Genomic DNA, 22,105 nt, shown 5'->3' with positions numbered 1-22,105 from the left:
AAACAGCAGGAATGTCTGGATATTGTAAGGCAGAAACATCTCGCATTTTCATGTGAAGGAAATGTGAGTAGAGAATGTATTTAAGATTTTCTGCTATAAGGCATTTTCTAACACATGTGAACATGACATGCAATTAAAAATACATATATGTGAAAATGATGGCATATTATAGAGGCTGGGAAATATATTTTGAAGCTTCTTTGAGTAGCTTGCTTTCTGCAGAGTTTTTTCAATGGCAAAAGAAGTTACAAACACAAGAACTAGGCCAAAAAATTCTACTACTAAGAAAAAAAATAGTAGAGAAAATGAGTTGTTTTGATTCAGTTCTGAGAGCTGGTAAACCAGTTCTACGTGTGGAATTGCAGGTTTAGAACCTTAGTTTTAGCTGATATACCTTTAGGGCTGCCTGGCAACTCAAGAAATTTCACCAAAACTTTGCACTGAAAAGAATGCTGAAATATTGAATAAAAACTTCATTCCATTCAAAGCACATGGTATGTGATAGCACATTCTCTTAATTTTCTTTCTATGTGCTTTACAAATTAATCACTAAGAATAGAAGTGCAGGTAATCACATTCTTCATTATTGATTTAGGTATCAAATGTTTTGAGTGTGTATTCTTAAATCAGCATCAAATTGATGATGTAATCTTGATTTAAATTAAAATATGGCTAATCCAATATATTCTGATAATTCTTCAATATTATGGGAGCCTAGTTCTCTAACATTGCTTTGATATGTTAAAGCATTCATTAAAGAAGTGAGATTTTACTAGAAATTTCATTGTGAAAAGTTTGCTTTGGCAAATTCTTATTGAATTTTGGCATCTGTAAAATAAAGCCTTCTCTCCATCCTTTGAATTTAACCACAAATATTAAGCAAAAGACATAACCAATGACCAAATTTGCATTCTAGTTTTGCTGTGATTGCTACAACTACAAAAGATATGCTGATATGTGTTAGGGTTGCTGATACCAAGCTCTAAATACAAACATTAAAAACCCAGAGCATCATGGCTATGATTCATTCCTCGGTTTAGAAATCATTAACCTGTAACACATTTGCATGCATAGGTTCAAGTAAAAAAAAACAAATTTATAAAAAATCTTTCTTGTGATGGCAAGAATATGCATGCATGGGTGTGTTTTAGGATGCCTGTGTGTATATGTATCTCCCTGTATATACACATCTGCTATCATACAGCACTTTAGAGCATCAGGAACCAGACTGAGGGCAAGTGGCAAGTAGCAAAGGGGGCTGGAATATGTGGCATTGGTGGGAGTAAGGGAAGAGCATGTATTTGGCCATCACTGCAAGATAATTCTGTACATTTTTGTTTTCTCACAAGTTTTAAGATAAGTAGGGTAATATGGATAAAGGATACAGAAATACTTCATGTTGCTAATTAATCACAGCTTTTCTGGAATATTTTAATCAATATTCACATATATTGTAAATAACATATTTATAAAGTTTTAAGTACTTGAAGCTAGAGAAACTCAAGGTAGCATATTATGCCACAGTTTTGTTCTGTGGTATTTTAATCAGTCCTATAAAGAAAACCCTCTAACTGAATCTTTTCATTGAATCACAGAAAACATCTACAAATATTCAATAGTTAATTTTAGGTAGGGAAGATTATGTATATTTTTTCTTACCTGTTAAAATAAGCAAAAGTAATCTTGACCACATTTTTAATGCACCTGTTACTATGCATTTACAACTTGCATACCCAAAATAATACAAATTATTCTATTCTAGTATTCCATGGAAAGATGGTTTTGACAAATGAAAGAATAAACAGAAGAGGTAAACTCTGTCAATTAATATAAAAATGTTATAACAGGCCATTTAATGATGTGTATTGACATGGTTTACATGGATCTTTCAATTTATTTATTTTAACAATGTATGACACTGAAGTGGAATTAATCAGTATATTAGGTGTATTAGGGAGAGCCTCAGAAGCATATATCAAAATGCACTTATTTCTGGGAAGATACCAATGGCCTCAAGTGAAGGGATCTCTCAGAGAAAATTATATTCTTGCTTTGTGTTCACGTATGGTGTGGTTGACCATAATATTACATATGACATAATATTACATAACATACCAAATAATGTTACAAAACCATTGCAGGTAATGTTTGGTATGAAAAAATTAAAAGAAATTAGAAGTTCCCTTAATCCCAATATAGTAGAGAAATAATTTTGTTTTAATATAGGTAGGTACAGTGTAGTAAACTTGGAAACAAAGGTCATTGAAGATCACTGCCTCAACAGGAATTCTCAGTGCTGTGTATGGTCAAATGTAATAATATCATATTCATAAGAGAAGGACCATCAAGTAGAAATATAAGATGTCTGTACACATCTCCTTAAAATTATTGTGATAGTGCCATGTTTAAAGCTGATATTCACACTTCAAAGAGAACATGAAATACTGGAGAGATTTCAAAGAAATAAAATGTCCTGAAACATGAAATTTACCATTTTCAGTTTAGTCCTTTATGCTCTACAGAAGCTATTAAGGAAAAATTTAGTCATTTGACAGAGACAGCTAGCTACTTGTGACAAAAAAAAAAAAATATAAGCTCTTGGTAGCTCTTAATTTTACCAACAGAGGGTAAGACACTTGCCAAGGACTAAAAGTTGCTAGCTTCCAGCTCAACTTAAAGTTCCAATTACAAGTGTAGTTATTATGCCCTGGAACAATTTATGTATCATATTCAGAATTCTACAATGGCCTTTAAGATAGAACTGGATAGATTTATTAAAGAGATATTTTAACACAGTTCTTAGGGGAGGAAATTGTCATGTATTTATAACCCTAGATTCTATGGTTATGTCTCTATTAGCAAATAAAATATCCTGAGCCTGTTCTCTAGTGGGGTCAGCATTTGTGCTTGGAAGCCTGCTCATAATTAAACAGTATGGGAAGTACTGGAGCAGTGCTTGGCCATGCTCTAGATCTGTTTTTTTCATTAATGCAGTCACAATCTGCATTTTTTTTTTTCCTGTGGGATAGATACACAAAATGTCCTGAAATAACCTAGACTCATACTTCTCAGTTTTCTTGAATTGCATGGCAAAATTTGTAGTTATTATATTCAGTAAGATGAAAGGAACCTATTTTTTCTAATGATCCAGTACCCAAATCCTTAGCAAGCAACAAACTTCCTAAAGTATCAATGCTTAGTAAGTTCTATAGTAACTAAGCAGTAAGAGGTAAGTAATCTTTCTGCTTTGCCAAAGATTTGAACAGCAAAGGCTTCAGAAGAGTTAATTCTATTGAGGCCTCAGAAGAATTAATTATATTTTATCTCAGTACTACAAAAGAATCTTCTATAAGAAACAGCCAACCATTGCAGAGTAACTTTGGAATCAGGAGAGTGCACAGATAGGATTGGTAGAACTGAGGCCATGGAGTGGCTGAACATCAGAAGATACATAGATTTCAAAGTCAAAGAGATAAACAGACCATCAATGCTGATGTTGATGCCTGATAATGTGTGTTTGAATAAAGTGTCTCTCTTATTGAAAAGAGGAGACCTCAAAATTTGACTGAATTTTGACTTCCACAAAAGCAACCACACCTTATTTGAAACCATTTGGTTTGCATTTCTTCTAGCAGCCAGATGTTCTTATTGTTGAAACTGTGTATCTAATCTCAACTGAGTTTTCAGTTTGCATTTGAATTTGAGTTTGGTGCACAGCATTTTGTTTTAGTAATATCCCTCTTCATAAGATCAAAGAAATTTTTAGTAGATAGAATTTTATTTATTCCCATGAAGATATTTTTGTACTGTTACTTTTGTACCAATTCCTTTTCAGTCTTCTAAAAAGCTGAAATGTTTTTGAAGGGTTGCTCTTTGGAACACTCACAACTGTGTGGTGTTTGCTCAGACCTTGTGATTCTTTGCTATACCTTTCTTGGTTTTCCACCCTTTTTTTTTAGCAAGACACAGGATCAATACATGTATTCAAGAACTAGCCTCCCCAAGATTATAAAGATCCCTTCTGCTTCTATCACTGCACATATTTAGCACCCCATAAATAAGTATTTTCTTCTTTGCAGTGGAGATTTGCATTGCCCATAAAGCCAAAGATGCAAGGCTTTACAAAGAACTTAAATATTTTTAGGGAATATTTCACTAAAAAAATGAAAAATCCATATAGAATAATGAGTGAAAGAAGAAGATAGAGCAGGAAATATCTTATGTCTGTAACTGAGATATAGTATGAGATAAAACAGAAAGAGGCTGGAATGAACAGAATCAGAACAAAGATGGGCTGATTAATAGTAACAAATAATCTAATGTCATCAATGGCTAGAAATCCTTCTTCATGCTGATTGACTCCTTCCTAAAAAATGTTTCAGGCATAGAGAAAGAAAAAAATGCCATATTCAGGCCTTATGTCCCATGAAGTCGAGTGGTCTCCTCTGTAGAGTTTTGTAGATCCCTGGACTCCTTGATCCCCCACAGTGCAATCATGCTAATGAGGGACTGTCCTTATTCGAAACACCTCACAATCTAGAGATCAACTCTGCCATCAACAGGGGAAGAAAACACCTGGACAGGGGAAGCACAAGAGAACATCAGACCAATATGAAACCTGCATGTTTTCATCAGTATGAAAACAGCAGTCAAGAAAACAGCAACTTAGCAGCTGTGTATATGAGGTTTTCACGTGTTTTTATCATAATGGCAAAGGATTCTATATAGGCATTTGAAGGTGGACAGTGAATGTGGTTCTGTGGACATTTAGAGTGCTCCTAGTTTGGGTAAAGGCACATATTTGTACATTTTCTGAAAATTTATTTTTGGAGACAAAAATTATTGCTTAAGTCTGGACCTATGTATTTAAGTTCACAGGCAACATTAAAACAAGACATGAACTGTGGTTTTGCATTTGAATATTTGTATTAAAATCTACAGTTTATTAAGGAATTAGTTTTCAATAATGTATAGTTCTTGGAAATACTTTCAATTTTATATTCAGCAGAATACACAAAATCTTAGAAGATCAACATTGGAAGGCTTAGCTTCTTTGCATGTGGTTGATGTTCCACAGTAGCCCAAGCTAATCTACATCCTGTTTCCTCTCCCACCAGCAGTTGAACATTCCTTCCCATTCTCTTGGGCCAGGTCCAATACTTGCTTCATCCTGCTGTTTCTCCTACTAATGAAGATGATCTGACTAGTGAATATGAATCTGAATATGATTTGCTATGAAGCTAGCATGGTGAAATGGCCTGATACAGTATGAGATGATCAAATCAGAGTGGATAGAATGAAGATGGTAGGGATAAAGAGTTGAGTTAGGAAGAACAGATAAATCCAGAGATAACAAGGTGTCAAGAGACATTATTAAAATGGCAAAGTCTCTGTCATGAGCTACAAACCACAGTCTGAATGACCAACAAGAAGGCAAAGAAACTGGAGAATTTCATTGACTAAGGGATAAAATTCCTTCACTGAATCAGAAGGAAACAATACCCCCTATGGTATTGAGCGCACCCTGTGCTTTCAAGTATGTTTATTTTCCTATGAAGCTGAAGAGCAGATGTGCTCACCTCTAGGAGTCCATTGCAGATATTGTCTAGCTTAAAAGCTTAGGCAAATTTTCATTCTGGAGATGCTAATGATAATAATTGCTATTCACAGCCTTTATTGTATTTTTCAGTAATAGATATCAAAGCTGCTTTATCACACTTTACTGTGATGCTGTGGTGATTGTAGTATAATCCTCTGACAATATTGTGGTATTTCGCTGTGTGATCCGTAACTGTTTTAAGGTAATATTGACCTACTTAAATATAAGAAATTGAGTCTCTGATATAAATATACCTGCCTATTGACGTTGTCAAGAATCCATCTCTTGTTGTGTACTCCAACCACTAAAGTAGTTTGTTATATCTGTCACCCTTAATTTCTCCTAAAGTACAATAGGTAAAGTATAGAGTAATTTTGTTTCATAATACTCTAAATAGTATATCCTTTGCTTGTGGGTCGTTTCTACAGTTTACTGCAGAAATATCTACTCTATGGTGCCAAGAGTCTTTAATTATTTAGAATGGCATTGTTTAGTAAATTAAATAGCATGATAATGTTTATGATAGATCAGCAACTTTTCTCCTTTCATTCATCATTTAAAACTAAATTTAGCTAAATATTTTTATGTAAAAGCTGAATTACAGTTGATTTTGGTTTTCTTTATTTACAGGATCTATTTTTCAGTATCTCATAAATGGAAGCCACATAGTTTAGAAAGATGAAATTTTCAGGGTTTTTTTTAAATGAAAATCTATGGATTTAATTACAGCATGTTTACCTCAGTTTAGTCAAAATACATATTAACAATTCTATTGATTTCCTATTTTTCTGCTATGTTGTATATCTAGACAAACCAAATGTACTGTCAGACTAATTTTGATGGGACATGTACCACAGCAGATAATTATTTCACTTTGCTTAATGTATTAGAAATCCATAAGCAGACATTTGTTTTATGTGAAAGGTGGGTAGTCTATTAGAGGTCAGGAACAAATAACAAAAAGGAATATTCAGTAACAAATACAGATTAAAGAACAAAAGGTAATTAATTCAGAAATTTTATGAGCTGATTATTCATTATGCTGTAGTTGCATGTACTCTACCAGAATTTCTTTTCATCTCTGTTCAGTTGTAAATCAGAGTTTCATAATATTGTTTTCGTCTTCTTTTATTTTTCACTTACATTGTATGTTAATTTTTTTACAAGAAAGTGTTATTTGTCCTGTATATTATTTCTGTAGCATAAAACCACCAACAAAACTGAGTTTGAGTCTAATTCACATTTTAGTGTGTGTATCATCAGCATCTGGCACTATAGAAAAGATGTTTCTGGGCTAAACTGTAGAAACCACCCAAAAGATGTATTCCTTCAGTGCTACATGCAAATATTAAATTTAGAAAAAGTAGCACATGTTGTCATTATAAGACGTTAAGCACAGCTAGGTTGGCAGATCAGTGATTGTATCTTACAATGTCAAGTACTTATTTCTAGAGCCAAAACTTGTCAGTAGTAGAACATCTGAAAATTTGAAACAATACTATTTTTGTGCTGCTAAGTTGTTTCCTGCACATCAGGAAATTCCATTAATCTCCTGAAGACAGATAGCATGACAACTGATTTTCTAGGGCTGTCCAGCTCCAAGAGGCCCCAGTGACACCAGTGTGTATCTGACTTCTTAAAATTGCTGGGGTAAAGACAAAATAAGGGAGAAGTATAGCACAGCTAGGGGTTCAACACACTAAATATCTGAAAAAATGGCCACTGTATTTTTTTCTGTGAAATCGATATCCCAAGTGGTTTGATGACAGAAGTATATAGTAGTTACCTCGCAAAAAATGCACCTCTCTGCAGAATTATCTGGTAGATGTTCAGTAATATAAGTTAGAAAGCCATCTAAAAATCTTGATCAAGATATTTGGCAAGGTCACTCTGGAGTCTTCTAGTGCTAGCAGACTGAGGGAGCCATCTAGAAGAATCTTTCCTCTGTTCTTTCCAATTTTTGTATATTACATCAACATACTTTAAGTGCTACCTCGTGCTTCAGTAATAGAAGGGCATTTATAGGTTGCTGTCAGCCAAGTCCATTTGCCATCAAACATGCTTCCCAACTTCTGTCTCTCCATTACTTTCCCTCAGTGCATCAGTCCACTTTTACAGCTGGAAAACATATGATATAGAAACTATATATTTCATAATGAATACTAGTTTAATTAAGCATAACAGTAATCTATTCAGGCAGAGAAGGGACAAATGTACTTCTATAGACTTGATCCAGTTAGAATGCCAGTGTGTTCCCAAGACCTAAATTTCTGAAGCTTTTCTTTTGAAACAGGGGCTCTATACCTCCCATATTTCTTTTAAGGACAATTTGATTCAAAATTTTAACTTCTTTTCTCCAAAACAAAAAGAGAACTTGTAAGACTTTCTAAATCACAGCTAAAAGCTTAGGCCCCATGAGCTGTTTTCATTAAGTATGAGAATAATTCTTTTGCACAGAAATGTATTTGACTAATGGATCAAACAAAATATTTAGTTCCAGAAAGCAGCAGCAACTTTTAACCTTTTTGTTTTGTTTTGTTCTGTTTTGTTTTTAACATTAGAATTTCTAAAATTCAAGCCCTGAAAAATTTACCCCTGAATTCAAGACCCTATGTCACTCATCAGATGACAGATTTCCTCTCTTTATTTGATCAGTCAGATGTGGGTTAACCTGGATGTTTGATGAAGCTTCTCTCATTCTCCATTCATTGATTACTGTTTCCAGTAAGTTAATCCAAAGTAGTTTTATTCTCAACATGTTACGAAATACTGCAAAGATGCCTTTTGGGATAAATCTGGGATTAATTTATAGTGCAAATATGGAAGTAAGATCTTAATAACACTTTACTTCTCAAAAGTAACTGGAGTAATTGTGGGAGTTTGAGGTCCAAAAAGCCTTCTGGTTTCCTTATATTATTTAATTTCTGAAGGATACTAAGAAACTGACAATTTAAAAATATATCAGATCCAACTTGGTATTTTGGGTAGATGTGCCCTTTGTTTAGAAGTTTTTCATCTGCAAAAAATATACTTTAAAAATAAAAGAACATTATTAAAAGTATATTCTTTTTAAAAATGCATCCAGGGAAACCCATAAATCATTTGCCACTGTCTTAAGATCTTTAGCATTTAAGGGCTGTAATTCCTATCTGAAAATAGTTGCTCTCACTTTCTGTCAGCAGATGATCACCCATCCTGTATTTGCTGAAGAGAAGGAAATAGCATAATGTATGTTTTGTGACTTCCTGCTCTTTGGATTCTATTCATTTCCTATGAAAATACATTTCAAAATAATTTACATTTAATTTATGAACAAGTTTTCATTACCTTCACACTGGATTTAAATTGTCTTATATTTGCATTTACATCATAATAATTGAAGTGTAAAGTACTATCAAAGAAACATTTATTTACCTTATGATATGCTCGCTTTCTACAAAATCTCCTATATTTTCATCTGAGTTTCTGGAGTTTCCAAATTCCATTGCAGTTTGCTTATTAGAAGTTTACATTGCCTTTCAATACTTTGCAAATCTGAATCATCAAGACTAACAGAGTAGCTGTGAAAAAACAGCTTTGAAAATAATTCTACAAAGCAGTAAAATCACTAAAATGAGAATTTTTGGTGTATGTTAACAATCCCAGGAAATGTTAGATGCAAAAAAAAAAAAAAGTGTGTTCAGTTAAAGTCAAGTTTTAGATGACATGCATCATGTATTAATTTGGAAATTTTACTTTTTTCTATCTTGTCTATTCTGAGCAATTGTCTTCTGAACCTGTCTGTAAGATGAATAGGAGTTGTCACAGTACAGAGAGACATTCAGGCACAAAATGCAAAAATATTTATCCCGTGTTTTTCTTCTTTGACAGTGTACATGCTTTATAGAACATGAAAACTGTTTGTCACAATGAAACTTATTCTAAGGTTATCTTTCCTGTTGTTGCCCAACTAACATTTGATCATCTTCAGAAGCCATCTAGCTTTAATACATTTTGACTGACTTCATCTATTTCTTCCACTAACAGTTTCAAGTTTTCTGAAAGAAAGAAAGCAAAATACATTTTTGCAAATTAATTCCGTAGCTACCCCACACTTATTAAGTCTTGAGTCGATAGGAGAATTTCAAGACAAGATTGAGGGACTAGGATTGCTGTACAGTTTTGCATCATGGACATTACAAGAAATTGTTACTTGGAGTGTCATGTGCTGTCTGATTGCTTATGTTCATTAGTGAGTGGTCAGAGACTTGCCTTCTTGGTCAGGAAGCACAGCACTTGCAGCTGTCTGAAGAAAAGTGCTTTGTGTTAGAACATGTCCAAATAGTGGGGGTACTGTTTGTCAGACCAGGTGCAAGAAAAAAAATATCCATGCTATGCCAGAAAGAAGAAGAGGATAGACAGAAGAGAAAAAGCACAAGGGAAGAACAGAAACATTCCTTCTGCTAAATACTAAACTATAGTTGTTGGAAAGAATACAAGACGTTATTCCAGCATGCTTGTTGACTAAATTGTATGTTCTTCCTACAGATAGTTCCTTAAAAAGAGCCATTCTTTGTTTTCCTACATACAGACACAGTATGTGTTGTTTATTACTATAATCATAGTATGCATAGTTTAAAATGTGGGACTATGAGGATAGGCTGTGTTTCTCTTTCTGCTTTGTCAGACTCTAAAAAACATATTCTGTATTTATTAAAGCTTGTTTGTGATTTATTAACAAAATTTCTGCCTTTAAACATATTTCTTACACATTGCTTCTACTAGCCTGATCTGTTTCATAAACATTGCACTATATCCTTTCATGCCCTGTATTTAAGTCGTATGTTTTTTATCCACCATAATTTATATTTTTACAGATGCAAAAGTTCTCTCAAAATTAATGGAAACAGAATATGTCTAAGTTCTCAGTGTCTGCTTTGTTGAAACACTTTGTCAAACTTTGGACAGGTGCAGACATCTGTGGCTTTATAAAGCTCACGGTTGTCACAGGGTTAGCCGTTGTAGAGAGCATTTCAAACTCTCTTAGCTCCTGGAGTCTCAATTTACTGATTCTGCTAGACTACCCTCTAGCTCAAGCCTGTGTACAGAAATCCAAGACAAGAATGCATCATTAGGAAGTGAAGGCAGTTGAAGGCGTACCTATGAAGGAATTGTTATGACTCTGTTGGCAAAGATCAGATAGGTGATACCTAGTGCAGTGTTCAGGTTTTCCTTTTCTGCTATTTTGCTTAACAGCCCCTTTATATCTGTGGCTCTGTGCATCAATGTATACCAGTATTTTAATGCAGAAGCATATTGAAATAATACACACAGTGATTATGAGTGAAAACTCTGCTTGGGTTTAAGAATGTGCATGATCCTGAAAACATTTTATTGTAGGGTTAAAGACTACATTCTGACTTTATTAATGGCTTGGAAAAAAATTTCTTTCTATTGTTCTCTGTCAGCAATCCTCATGTTAGCTGACTCCATTAGTAGGATTATGGTCAGGTTGCTATTCAGTACAGCACTGGAATGTGTTGCTTTCTTTTGTACTGAATTACAAAAGCTCTTGTCAATTTTTTTTTTAAATTGTGGGCTAAGCAATTTTGCTTTGCAGTTGTCAGAAAAGTGAATGTGGCAGAGCTGTTCTTGACAACTGATTATCTAGATATTTGTCAGTAGCCTCAGCAGTAGGTCTTTATGGTTTTGTGTTCATTTGAATAAAGGAGAAAAGAACCACATAGATGTGGTTATTTTTAGTTTGTTTTGGGGTGTTTTGGGTTTTTTTTTTTTAATTCACCTATCTTTCCACGTTGCCCTTTAGAATAGCAGATGATTTTTGCAATTTAAGAACTTTGACAAAATTGCATCAAAAGAGCAGGTAAATAATGCTGTGCCACTGCAGCTGGGAATAAAGTGTTATACTTGCTTTATGTAAACCAAGAGAGTGATTTCAGTGAAAATAGTTCAAAACAGGCGAGAGTTCATCCTTTCAAGTAGCTCCTCTTAAATGCACTGGAGAAGAAAATCTTTAAAGAGTATATCTGATCTCTCATCTTCAAGCAATTGGCCCAGCCCACAGACACAGTTTTATAGCCTACTCTCTATTAAAAGGGTGTACTGTGTGGTTAAAATGGTCTCTTTTCAGGAATTTCTCATATTTAGGAACTCTAGGTTTTCAGCTCACCAAAACTTGTTTTGTTATTTTAATAGACCTATTAACTCTTTTATAACTAGAAAGGCTAAAAACATTGTCACCTAGAAATTGTCCTGAGCTTCAAGTGCAGTTTTAACATTCATTTACAAAAGCAAGGTCAAATCAACTGTGTAGCAGGCAAAGATGCATGGATACAGAAGAGTACCATGGATGAAGGGGAAAAAAAAGAGCAGAGCTCAAAAGGAGACAGGAAGAGAATGCAAGAAGGCTTGTTATAACTTTCTGTGAGGTCTGGTTTCTGAGCTTCACACTGGAGACATTTGAAGGCAGTCTGTGCTTGAGGAAAGCAGCACAGCTTTTGATCATTTCTAGTATGAAGCTCATACCTGTGAGATCATAGTGACAAAGTGATGCTCAGTTCAATCAAGCATTATGAGCTTTGAAATTAAAAGTTATTAGCTTTGAACTACAGATGGCAAAATCACAAGCCAAACTGTGTTCATATCTCAAACACTTGTGTGCTTGTGCGTGTTTGCAGCAGCAGCACTCCATGACTGGTAACAAAGAAATGCATTCCATGTATACAGTTCAAGATCCACTGATACCAGCAAGGCTCAGCACCAAGTTCCAATCACAAGAGTATATTTCTCAAAGGAAAAAAAAAAAAAAGAAATCAAGATCTAATTTTGCTATTAATTTTTAAGCATAACAGACTATGTCTTTCCAATAGGAATGAATTAAATATAAATGTATGTCCATCTTTTTCTTTAAAACTCATCCTTTATTTTTTTTCCCTTTTCTTTGTTTTCTTTAAATTTGTCTTGGCCTTGGGTTCTTTGTGCCCTCAGTGATTATTCCCATATCTTAAATAATAACTTACTGCAACTCCATAGCTCATGGTGAACAGGAAGTCTTCACTGTAAGTCAAATTGTTTTGCAATACACAGAATAAGCAAATGAAAAAGTGTATTGAAAAATTAAGTAGTATTAAGCATGCAGGCATGGGCAGAGCTTTAAAAGACATAAGTATCTTATTACACTGAAACAAGCTTTGACCACATGAAACTAACTGGTTTACAAAACATACACATCGAAATAGAGAAACGACCAATAGGGTTTAGAGAAAAGAAATAGACAATGGCTAGCTCAAAACTTTGGGGTTTCTCTGAGTATGTCATCTTTGAATTTCCAGCCATCTTATTACTTATTCTGGGAGTTATACCTTTTTTAGGCTTACACTTGAGAAATATGCTCTCAGCTTTATCTCAGCCTGAGTGAAGGGTTATTTTCAGCTGTTATGAGAGAGTATTTATTTCCATGGATCTCTCCTTAGGCTAGTTCCTGTTATCCAAAAGGAGCAACAGCATTTTCAAAACTTTTTGTGATTGCTGAGTGATGTTTCAACATTGAAACCTTGAACAAGTGAAGATGCAAATGTATGTAGTTAAAGAACTACAGTTGTAGCCAGAAAGCTATCTCAGTCTGATTCTCAGAAGTGATGCATTCAGAGAAATAAATCAGGATTTAAGTGCCATTTTAAAAACTCAGCAGTCAGTTTTATAGTTGTTTTTATATAAGGTTTAACACTCAACGTGTATTGTTTTCTTTACTGTATGAAACACAGTTGAAAGGCTTCTAAAATGCAGTCACCAGGGAACCATTCAGTATCTTGAATTTAACCTATTCAGTGGTGTAATTCACACCATACTGAAAAGGAGGAAATAAAATGGTGTAAAATTAAAAACCTCCAGCTGTGTTTATCATGTGTAAAAAGAAATTAATAATAAATTATATTTTCATTTAGAAATAATTTGATTCTTAAGTGCATATTAAAATATTGTGCAAGCGTTTTTCTTTCCAGTAGCTGACAGACAGTTAAGAATATTTGTTACACAAAGCAATGTAAAAGCTCAGCTGAGCAACCTAGTTCAGCTACTGGGACCACTAAAGCCAAATAAGCTGGCTCCAGAAGCAAACCTCCAGAAGCAGGAAAGGGAGACAAAGCCTTAGGCAAAATGCCATGATAACTTGCAGAGTTCAGAGGCTTTCATGGCATTTGTGTGCCATGTAGTTAATGACACATATGCTAAGGACTAAAAAGATGCAGGTGTTACCGATCATGCAGCAAGATGGAGCATCAATGCAGAAAATTTCTATTTATGTGCCTATGCTTTAACAATAGCAATTTGGCCATTTGAGCAGTAGATACTCTGAAATGAAAGACAAAATTAATTTTGTCTGCTATTCCTTGATTCTCCAGTTAAAAAGCAACTGTTGCTTTAATTTACAAGCCTTTTCAGTAACATTTAAATGATCATCAGTATCCTGAAGCAGCCTCAAAAGCCTGCCTACTCTCTGAATTCTTGCCATATTTGTTGTCCCTTAAACATTCTCTGATCTCACAGGGTGCTGCTCCAGCAATGCCAGTGATGAAGGGAATGTTGCATAGGCTGGCTCTCCATGGCGTCTCCCCAAAGCCAGCCGAGTGTGTGACAAAACATCTCATGACCTCTCTGCACTGAGTTTCCCACTGCTATGTGACACTGAAAGAGCAACAGTGGCAGATCTTGTGAAAGAGCTGTGTAGTCAAGGTTTGACTGTTCTGTTATCAGGGAATTCAAACACTGTAGGTGTTAAACTCAAGCTGGGTGGAGCTGAGGAATGACAAACATCCATCATACAGGTGTTTTGAGCTATTTGCAGTGGGTTCTTTTAGGTTTTTGTACCACCAAATGCTGCTTTTACTGACCAAAAGCCGCAGCATTACAAGTTCCATTTAACAAAAATATGAGTTCTTAGAAGATACTTGGAAGAAGAATCTTTTATTTGAGCAGTCTGTGAAACCAAATTATTTGTTTTTAAATATCATATGATTAGAGTTGCTTAGGATGAGAGGTAAAAAACTCACTCTGGGTATTAAACTATCAGGTGAGCTTCTCCACCCTGCGCTCTTGTGACCTGGAAGGACACCAGTCCTCCTGGTAGTACGTGTTCATTTTGGACCTGCACTTTTGGCAGGGAGAAGTGAGAGCAGATAGCTCCCTGGACAGGGACAAGACAGGAGCCAAAGGTGACCCCAGCACAGGCTGGTGATCCTTACCAGTGGTCACAGTCCCATATAGGATACCAGCAGTGTCCTGAGGTCTGTGCAGCAGTCCCTGCCAGCACTGAGACTCCTCAGAGGTAACCCTACCTATAGCTGCATCTAGACCCTGACAACCTCTGTGGTTAAGGTGAATTATGTGAATCATAAAATACAAAGTATGAAGTACGATCTACATTTTAAAACCCTGTTTCTACTGCTGTTTCTACTTTCATGTCACAGAATCACAGAATAAACTAGGTTGAAAAAGACCTCTGAGATCATGTAGTCCAAGCTATGAATGTCACCTTGTCAATTAGACCATGGTGTCTACAGTGTCACATCCAGTGTCATATCCAGTCTTATTTTAGACACCTCCAGGGCTGGTGCCTCCACCACCTCCCCAGGCAGCCCATTTCAGTGCCTAATCAATCTGTTAGGAGTTTTTTCCTAATGTCCAGACAACTACCAGTGAGACTACTGGCACAGTCTTGCAGCTATCTACATTAGTTTAATTTAATTTAAAGTGGATATGCTACTACTCTTACTTTTATAGTCTTGGGTGGAATAGGTAAGGAAATATGATAAACCATATAATAGGTACAGCCTGTCGTGGTCCATTTGCTATTGTTTATTACCCATTTGTTCCCCATACTATTTCACTATATCAAATAAGCTCTTCTCTTTAAATTTAAAGGGTGTTTATTCACTTAGTTTTTATAAAATATCAGTTAGAAGTAGCTAATGAAGATAGGCACACATGAGACATTTTCAGTGAAATACTGTATGCACAATTACTTGTTCTCTATTTGATTCTGTTTTGATACATATTATGTCCCATATTTAAACCCTTATTAAACTGATCTGTAGCTTTTCCTTAATCTTCTCTGACTTTATCAGTTATTTGGGTTTCTTCTCTTGAATTTTCTCAGTATTTCAACATTTAATATGCACGCAGAGGGAAGAAACAACATATCTGGCTTTTAAACTTATTGTTTGTACTGGGTATATCAAATAATGATCTACAGCTTAATTAGGTCAGAAATAACTATTATGGCTGTCTAGTAAGACTTGCATATAATATCATTTATACAACTTGATTATAAGAATTGTCTATATCATAACATCTATGTTATCTTCATGGCCAGCTAGCAAGGGCATTTCCTCACTCACATTGTGGGAAAAGGATATGCTGTTCCTGTCAGTCAGTGACAATGGCTGGGCTACTGTGTTCTAAAAACTTGTGTAGTTTAGATTCAAGAAAATCCCCTGTGCAGAGGATACCTTCATTATCTCAAATTTCTCATCTTGTGATGCAGAGACATTTCCAGATTTAGGGAATCACTAAGTGTAGTTCTTTAAAGGATTAAGAAATCATGAGATTTAGAAGTATAAAGAACTCTTTTCTCAATGTACACCTAAAGCTGTTGTGACTTTGCACTCAAGAAACAAAGCCCCAGAGTATAACAGCAGTAAAAGAACATTCTGTATAGTTAATTAGTAGAAAATTCAAGTCAGTTTGTGAAAACATGAGAAAGTTAATTTCTGATGTAAACTTCTGTATGAAGCCATCCTTGGGGCAGGCAAGCACAGGAGTAGATTGTCTACAGGTGCTCTGGAGTCTCCATTCTTGGAGGATTTTAAGATCTAACTGAACAAATATCTGAGCAGCCTGATCTGATCTCATAGCTGATCCTTCTTTCAGCAGGAGGGAGGATGAGAAACCTGCTCTTGTCCTTTCCAACTTGAATGTCTTGTGATTTTTGTGACTCAGACAATTTTCTTTACATCAGGAACAAGCCCACCACAACATATTTCACACCAAATGTAACTCTGATTTTCTTGTGGATATATGCTCCACAGTTTTTTATTTTGGAATAAAATATCAAATAGAATTGACAATTACCTAATGCAAAAAAATCAGACCACAGCTTTTACTGAAGGGTAATGTCAAAGTTCTGCATTCCATACAGATGTCACCAAAAGGAATTGTGATTTCATCAACACAGCTGCTAGCTTTATAATGACATATGGGAGTAAATTTTTTTTTATGACTGTTCTTACAGTAATGTTTCCTCCACCTTCTGCATTTTTCCTGACATCATGACTTTAAATATGATCCCAATTTAAAAGGCAGTAGTAATTTCTTACAGACCTTTTGCATTTGTGTTAGCAATCTAATTTATCTCTAGAATTAACATTGTGTCAAATCTATTATTTCCTGAAGTACCACGTATAACGTTATTCTGTAGCTGTGAGACAGATATTCTAGGATCCATTTTGCCTCATACAGTTCAATGTGGACTTAGATTTTTATACACACCCAGATGTGTGAAAGTCTGTGGAATTTGCTTCAACAGGATGGATTAGGGAAGAAAAGTAATTATAAAAAATAATATCAAGGACCTAGTAAGGATAACAATGATCTTTTGTATTGATCTTATTTCAAATATAATATTATATCAAATCAATAAATATGATGACAAATTTATAATAACATCATAATAACTTTCCATATGCTATACTATATTTAATGTTGTCTTGAGCAATGTAGGAGTTCCTGAACTAAGAAAAATATGTAGAGAGACAATTTGTTACATACAGAAAAGGCCTCTCTACAGAAGTGGATCTATGGATCTTTGTTTTATGAGGAACAAATAAAGTGTTCCAAGTATGGGGTGGGGGGTTTGAATGAGAAAATATAATTTGATATTTTATTTTGTTGACAGACTTAATGTCAAAACACTTGAATTATCATCTTTTAATAGGTATTTTGTATTGCAAGAAGGTGAAAAAAAGAGCTGTTACCTTTCCAATTTAAAGCAGGAAATTTTTTTCATTAAGGGTTTTTCGTGCGTATTAACAACCCTTATGAGTGGACATAAGACTTTTTTTTTTTTTAATTGAGAAGAAGCAGATGTGAAAAGCAGGCTTGGTTTACAGCTAATAAAAGCAAGAGTCTGTCTTAATTCATGCACAATCACTTTGCAGGTTCAGTTACTAGGTTAGACTCTGGGATGAATATTGCAGACTTCTGATACCTTTTTCTTATGACAATAGTCTGAATTTAATGGAAGTAGTAAATAATGAAATGTGAAGTATTTAATGGAGTAATTGATACATACATAATTATTGACATTGATTTAGGTAAGAGTTTCCTATTGTATTCTATTAAGTAAAGTTCACTGACTGTAAATACTAATATTACATTTAAATTAGTAGCAGAAAAACAGCTTTCAATGGAAAAGATAATTTATGTAAGACACACCTTTTAGAATACAAAAATTTTGTTTAACAATTGCACTTACAATTTTATGGTATGCATTTTATTTGCATGAAGTTTTTGCTTTGATAAAAAAAATGGTGTGCATGGACATATTTGTATTATGCTTAGATATACTATAAATCTTGGTAAGTTATGAAAGCTGCATCCATTAAGTTATCTTCCATAACTGAAGGTGAACAAGGAAATATCTAATCACTGCCCTAATAGGACATAATATATCTAGCATTTTAAATTTTTTTTTCTGTATTCTCTGTAGTAGTCATTAAATAAACCCATCTCCAATGCCTGTTGGCTATTTTGTAGTCAGTGGGCAAAAGCACCTAATGTTATCAGTCAGAGGGAAAATAGTGAGGGAATGCTTTTCAAAAGCCACAGATGAAAAGGCCTTGTGAACATAGGAATACTAAAATATGCAATCAACAGCACAGATATGAAAATGAAAACTGATATAAAAAATTAATAAAATATACTCTGTATTAATGAACATAAGTTTAAACATTTGAAATTTAGCTATGAAAATTCTAACTTTTGAGAGGGTATGGAGATGATGGAAAGTAGTGCTGTATTAAATATAAACCTTTTACTTGAAAAATAGCTCTGTATGTTGTAAACTCATGCAAAACCTTTAGGTTATTATGCAGTATCAATGGATGTCAAACAAGTTTAAATTCAACCAAAATACATATTAAAAAAGTGGAAATATTTCTCCAGAAAATAAATCAAATGTCAATAAAAATTCAGCCTCTATCAGGGAAGACATTGATTTCATTCGTTCCTTGGGACATTCCTTCTTAAGTCCTGGCAACGCTAACACTTGCAGCTCTTGCATCAGTCACTAAGACAGTTAAAAGTCTGACTTTTTTCCTTGTTCCCCAGACTCCTTTATGGTACAGAGAGGAAGAGCAGTTTATCCATGTAAAATGACTCTTTTCTAATATTTTTTTTTCATACAAAGTCTTCAGAAGGGTCCAGTAACACTAACAAATGCATTTCAAACAGCCCAGCAAATGCTGCATAACATGGATAATTAATTCATTTACAGCACTATTTAAGCTGAGCAGGAGCCTTCCCTGACTGCTTTAACAGCTATGTAGCTGCCCTTGCTATCTGCAGTCACTCCTGCAGCACATTTATTTAAATTGGCTGTTCTAAATGACACTGCCCTAAGTTCCCTTCACCAATGTCAAGAGACATTGTAAGCTTACCTTTCTCTGCAGTAGTTTCTTTGTCAGTTTCTTTGTGGAAGAATCTTTATCCCCAGCTGACACCTGTGAGAGCATGATTTGATAAGGAGTCAAAGACGGCCTCTGGGGAGCTGGAATTGAGGTTGAAGGTCTCACATTTAAAAAGTCATTTACTTCTGGTTTAGTTTTGCTCTCAGGCATTATTCACAGCTTTGCTGTGTCTTCAAACAACAGAAGCCTTGGCCCCACTAAAAGAAAAGAAATCTGAAGCTACTGAATGTGCTTGGAGTTAGTAAATATTAACTTGGGCTTTCAGGAGTCAATCCACAGCGTTTCTTTAAAGCAAAAAAGCCCCCCCCTTTTGATTGACATCACCTTATTGTTGCTGTAATTTTTTTTTTCCTTACCAGACAAGGTATTTCTAATAATACTTTTATACAGCATATGATTTTGTATGCTGCTGAAGTAAAATTCTTCTTCCTTAGTTGATTATTGTTATGCTAAGTTGCTTTCCTATTGGAACTAACTAAAATACAATTAATAGTTACAGGAAAACACAGAAGAATATTTATTTGAATATTTTGTAGTTCTGGGACAGACAAGTGTATTTTAACATATGTATATGTATTTTAACATATCTGGTTAAAAAAAGTTCCAGAATAGGTTTGCAAAAACCACATGCTCAAGCTTTTATTGAACTCACAGGAAGGTCTTACCACATGCTTTTGATTATGGAAATATCAGTGTATTGGCTTTATTATCTTCACATTAGATTATTTTTTTTGCCATATATTTCCTTGTATTATTTTCAGCTTTTTTACTTCTCAGCTAACATAAAACTGAATTTAAGTAAGTAAGGTTTATGTCGTAAGTAAGTAGGACAGGGTATAGTCATCTCTGACAAAAATGTTTTGATAAGAAGGGTAAATGCAGGTCTAAAGAAGAAGCTCAAAATAATTACTGATTTCAAAGGGATTTTTTTTCTCTCATTGTAAATTAAATTTAACCCAAATAATCTAAGCTGTCAAAATAGGGAAGAGTTAAAGTGAACATAACTCACACGCTGTGACATTTTTGTTATTGTTTTGGATTTTCAATTAAACAAAGGGCTATTAAATAATTTAGAGGACAAATTTAGCACTTCAGTAACACTGACTCAGAATAAAAGTCTTCTCAAATTAATTCCAGTAGGATTTTCTATTCTATTCTAATATAATCTCAAGACATTATCAGTTTCTTTCTTCATAATGTGTGCAGATATGAATAACAGAACATCTCAGCCACCTACAGATTATTGTGTGCTAGGTCTCTACAATCATTACCAGTAATACAGGTACTGGCCTGAAAGCTCCCCACTGTCTGCTGGCTAATATTTGGGAAATGTCTGCACTGTAGCAGCACACTGCTAATACTGTCCTCATTAATCCAAGCCCACTGGAAGCACAAAACAGTCCAGGGACGAGCAGATGAGTATGGCTGAATCATTGGGTGCTGAGCTGGGTGTCTCTGCCCTGTGCTCCTGTAGGATTACACTGCCCTGTGTGGACATAACCAAATGATCTTATTTGTCACTGTAGCTATTGCTACATGGGGAATGTCTCCGTTACATGGTTGCACATGTAACTAACTTTAAATGCAACCATATTTCATTAAGGACAGTCACAGTATTTGCTATGCAAACGTGTTTGTGTTCTTCCAGAGGCAGAATTTAAATGTCTGTGGAATTTAAGAAAAAAGAAAATATCAAATTAATTCTGCCATATTGAAAGCTTCATCTTTACAATATCTTTGTGCCTCTGCATTTGAGTTTCTTAGATGAAATTTTGCTGTAAAAAAAAAAGAGCATCTTGTTTCTGAAATGGGGAAGGCGAAGGGGAAGGGGAAGGCGAAGGGGAAGGGGAGAGAGAAGAGAAGAGGAGAGGAGAGGAGAGGAGAGGAGAGGAGAGGAGAGGAGAGGAGAGGAGAGGAGAGGAGAGGAGAGGAGAGGAGAGGAGAGGAGAGGAGAGGAGAGGAGAGGAGAGGAGAGGAGAGGAGAGGAGAGGAGAGGAGAGGAGAGGAGAGGAGAGGAGAGGAGAGGAGAGGAGAGGAGAGGAGAGGAGAGGAGAGGAGAGGAGAGGAGAGGAGAGGAGAGGAGAGGAGAGGAGAGATAATTTTTCATACTAAGGATTATTTTTTTCATATTTCACAAAATGGTCAGCCTAGACCTTGTTTATTCAGAGGGTTGCCCAAGGCAATGTAGGCATCCTTCTGTTGTGATTGTCAGGAAAGGATATTTTAAAGAAAGAAATGAAAAATCTAGATATCTTCACAAATATTTTTCCATTTTACTCTTTTAGTAAAGCAAAGAACTCTCCAATTACAGTTTCTACTATTATTTTCAGAAGTTTAAATATTACGTGATAACCTGGTATTACAGTGTCTTTTGTCAGAGCACCAGAAAAAGCATTAACCACAGTTAGAATTCCTTGTCATTGTCACCTGCAGTTTTAATATCACTATCAAATACTACAACTTTTTTTCCTCTAAATGGCTCATAGCATCAAACTTTTATTCTGCTTCTTCCTTCAGTTATCCTGTAGGGGCTCATGTTTTTAGAGAACACAGGCAAAGAATCTATGCTGTACACAGGAGTGATCAGGTCAGCTCCAAAAGGATTTTATGGGTTAGATGTGTTCATTTTATAAATAGGCTTGTTGTTACCCGGTAGTTAATGTCTAGCATAAATACGGGCTGTTTCCAAGAAGAGAAATCTTTTACTACCACCTGCCCTCTGTCCCAGCCAGCAGCGATTGATTCCAGCCACATTCTCAGCGCT

General features: G+C 35.0%; 1 protein-coding gene across 13 annotated transcripts in view; it reads left to right on the top strand.

The window, feature by feature from the left end:
• The window catches only part of PACRG (parkin coregulated), a 215,516-nt gene that overhangs the window by 150,359 nt on the left and 43,052 nt on the right, over nucleotides 1–22,105 (top strand). Inside the window, exon 6 of one of the 13 annotated variants that reach the window (XM_085576863.1) lies at nucleotides 7–21,250. The exons of the other annotated variants lie outside the window; for them this stretch is intronic. Within the exon in view, the coding sequence (XP_085432989.1) occupies nucleotides 7–56 (50 nt within the window). The 3' untranslated portion in view covers nucleotides 57–21,250. Of the gene's footprint in view, nucleotides 1–6; nucleotides 21,251–22,105 lie in introns of those variants that run through there. 13 annotated transcript variants of the gene reach the window in all.

This window comes from Lonchura striata, chromosome 3, assembly GCF_050655825.1.
Source record: "Lonchura striata isolate lonStrDom1 chromosome 3, ASM5065582v1, whole genome shotgun sequence".
In the NCBI taxonomy this organism is placed as follows: Eukaryota; Metazoa; Chordata; class Aves; order Passeriformes; family Estrildidae; genus Lonchura; species Lonchura striata.
Note: the sequence above shows the minus strand (reverse complement) of the source record. Positions and strands in the feature narration are given on the sequence as shown.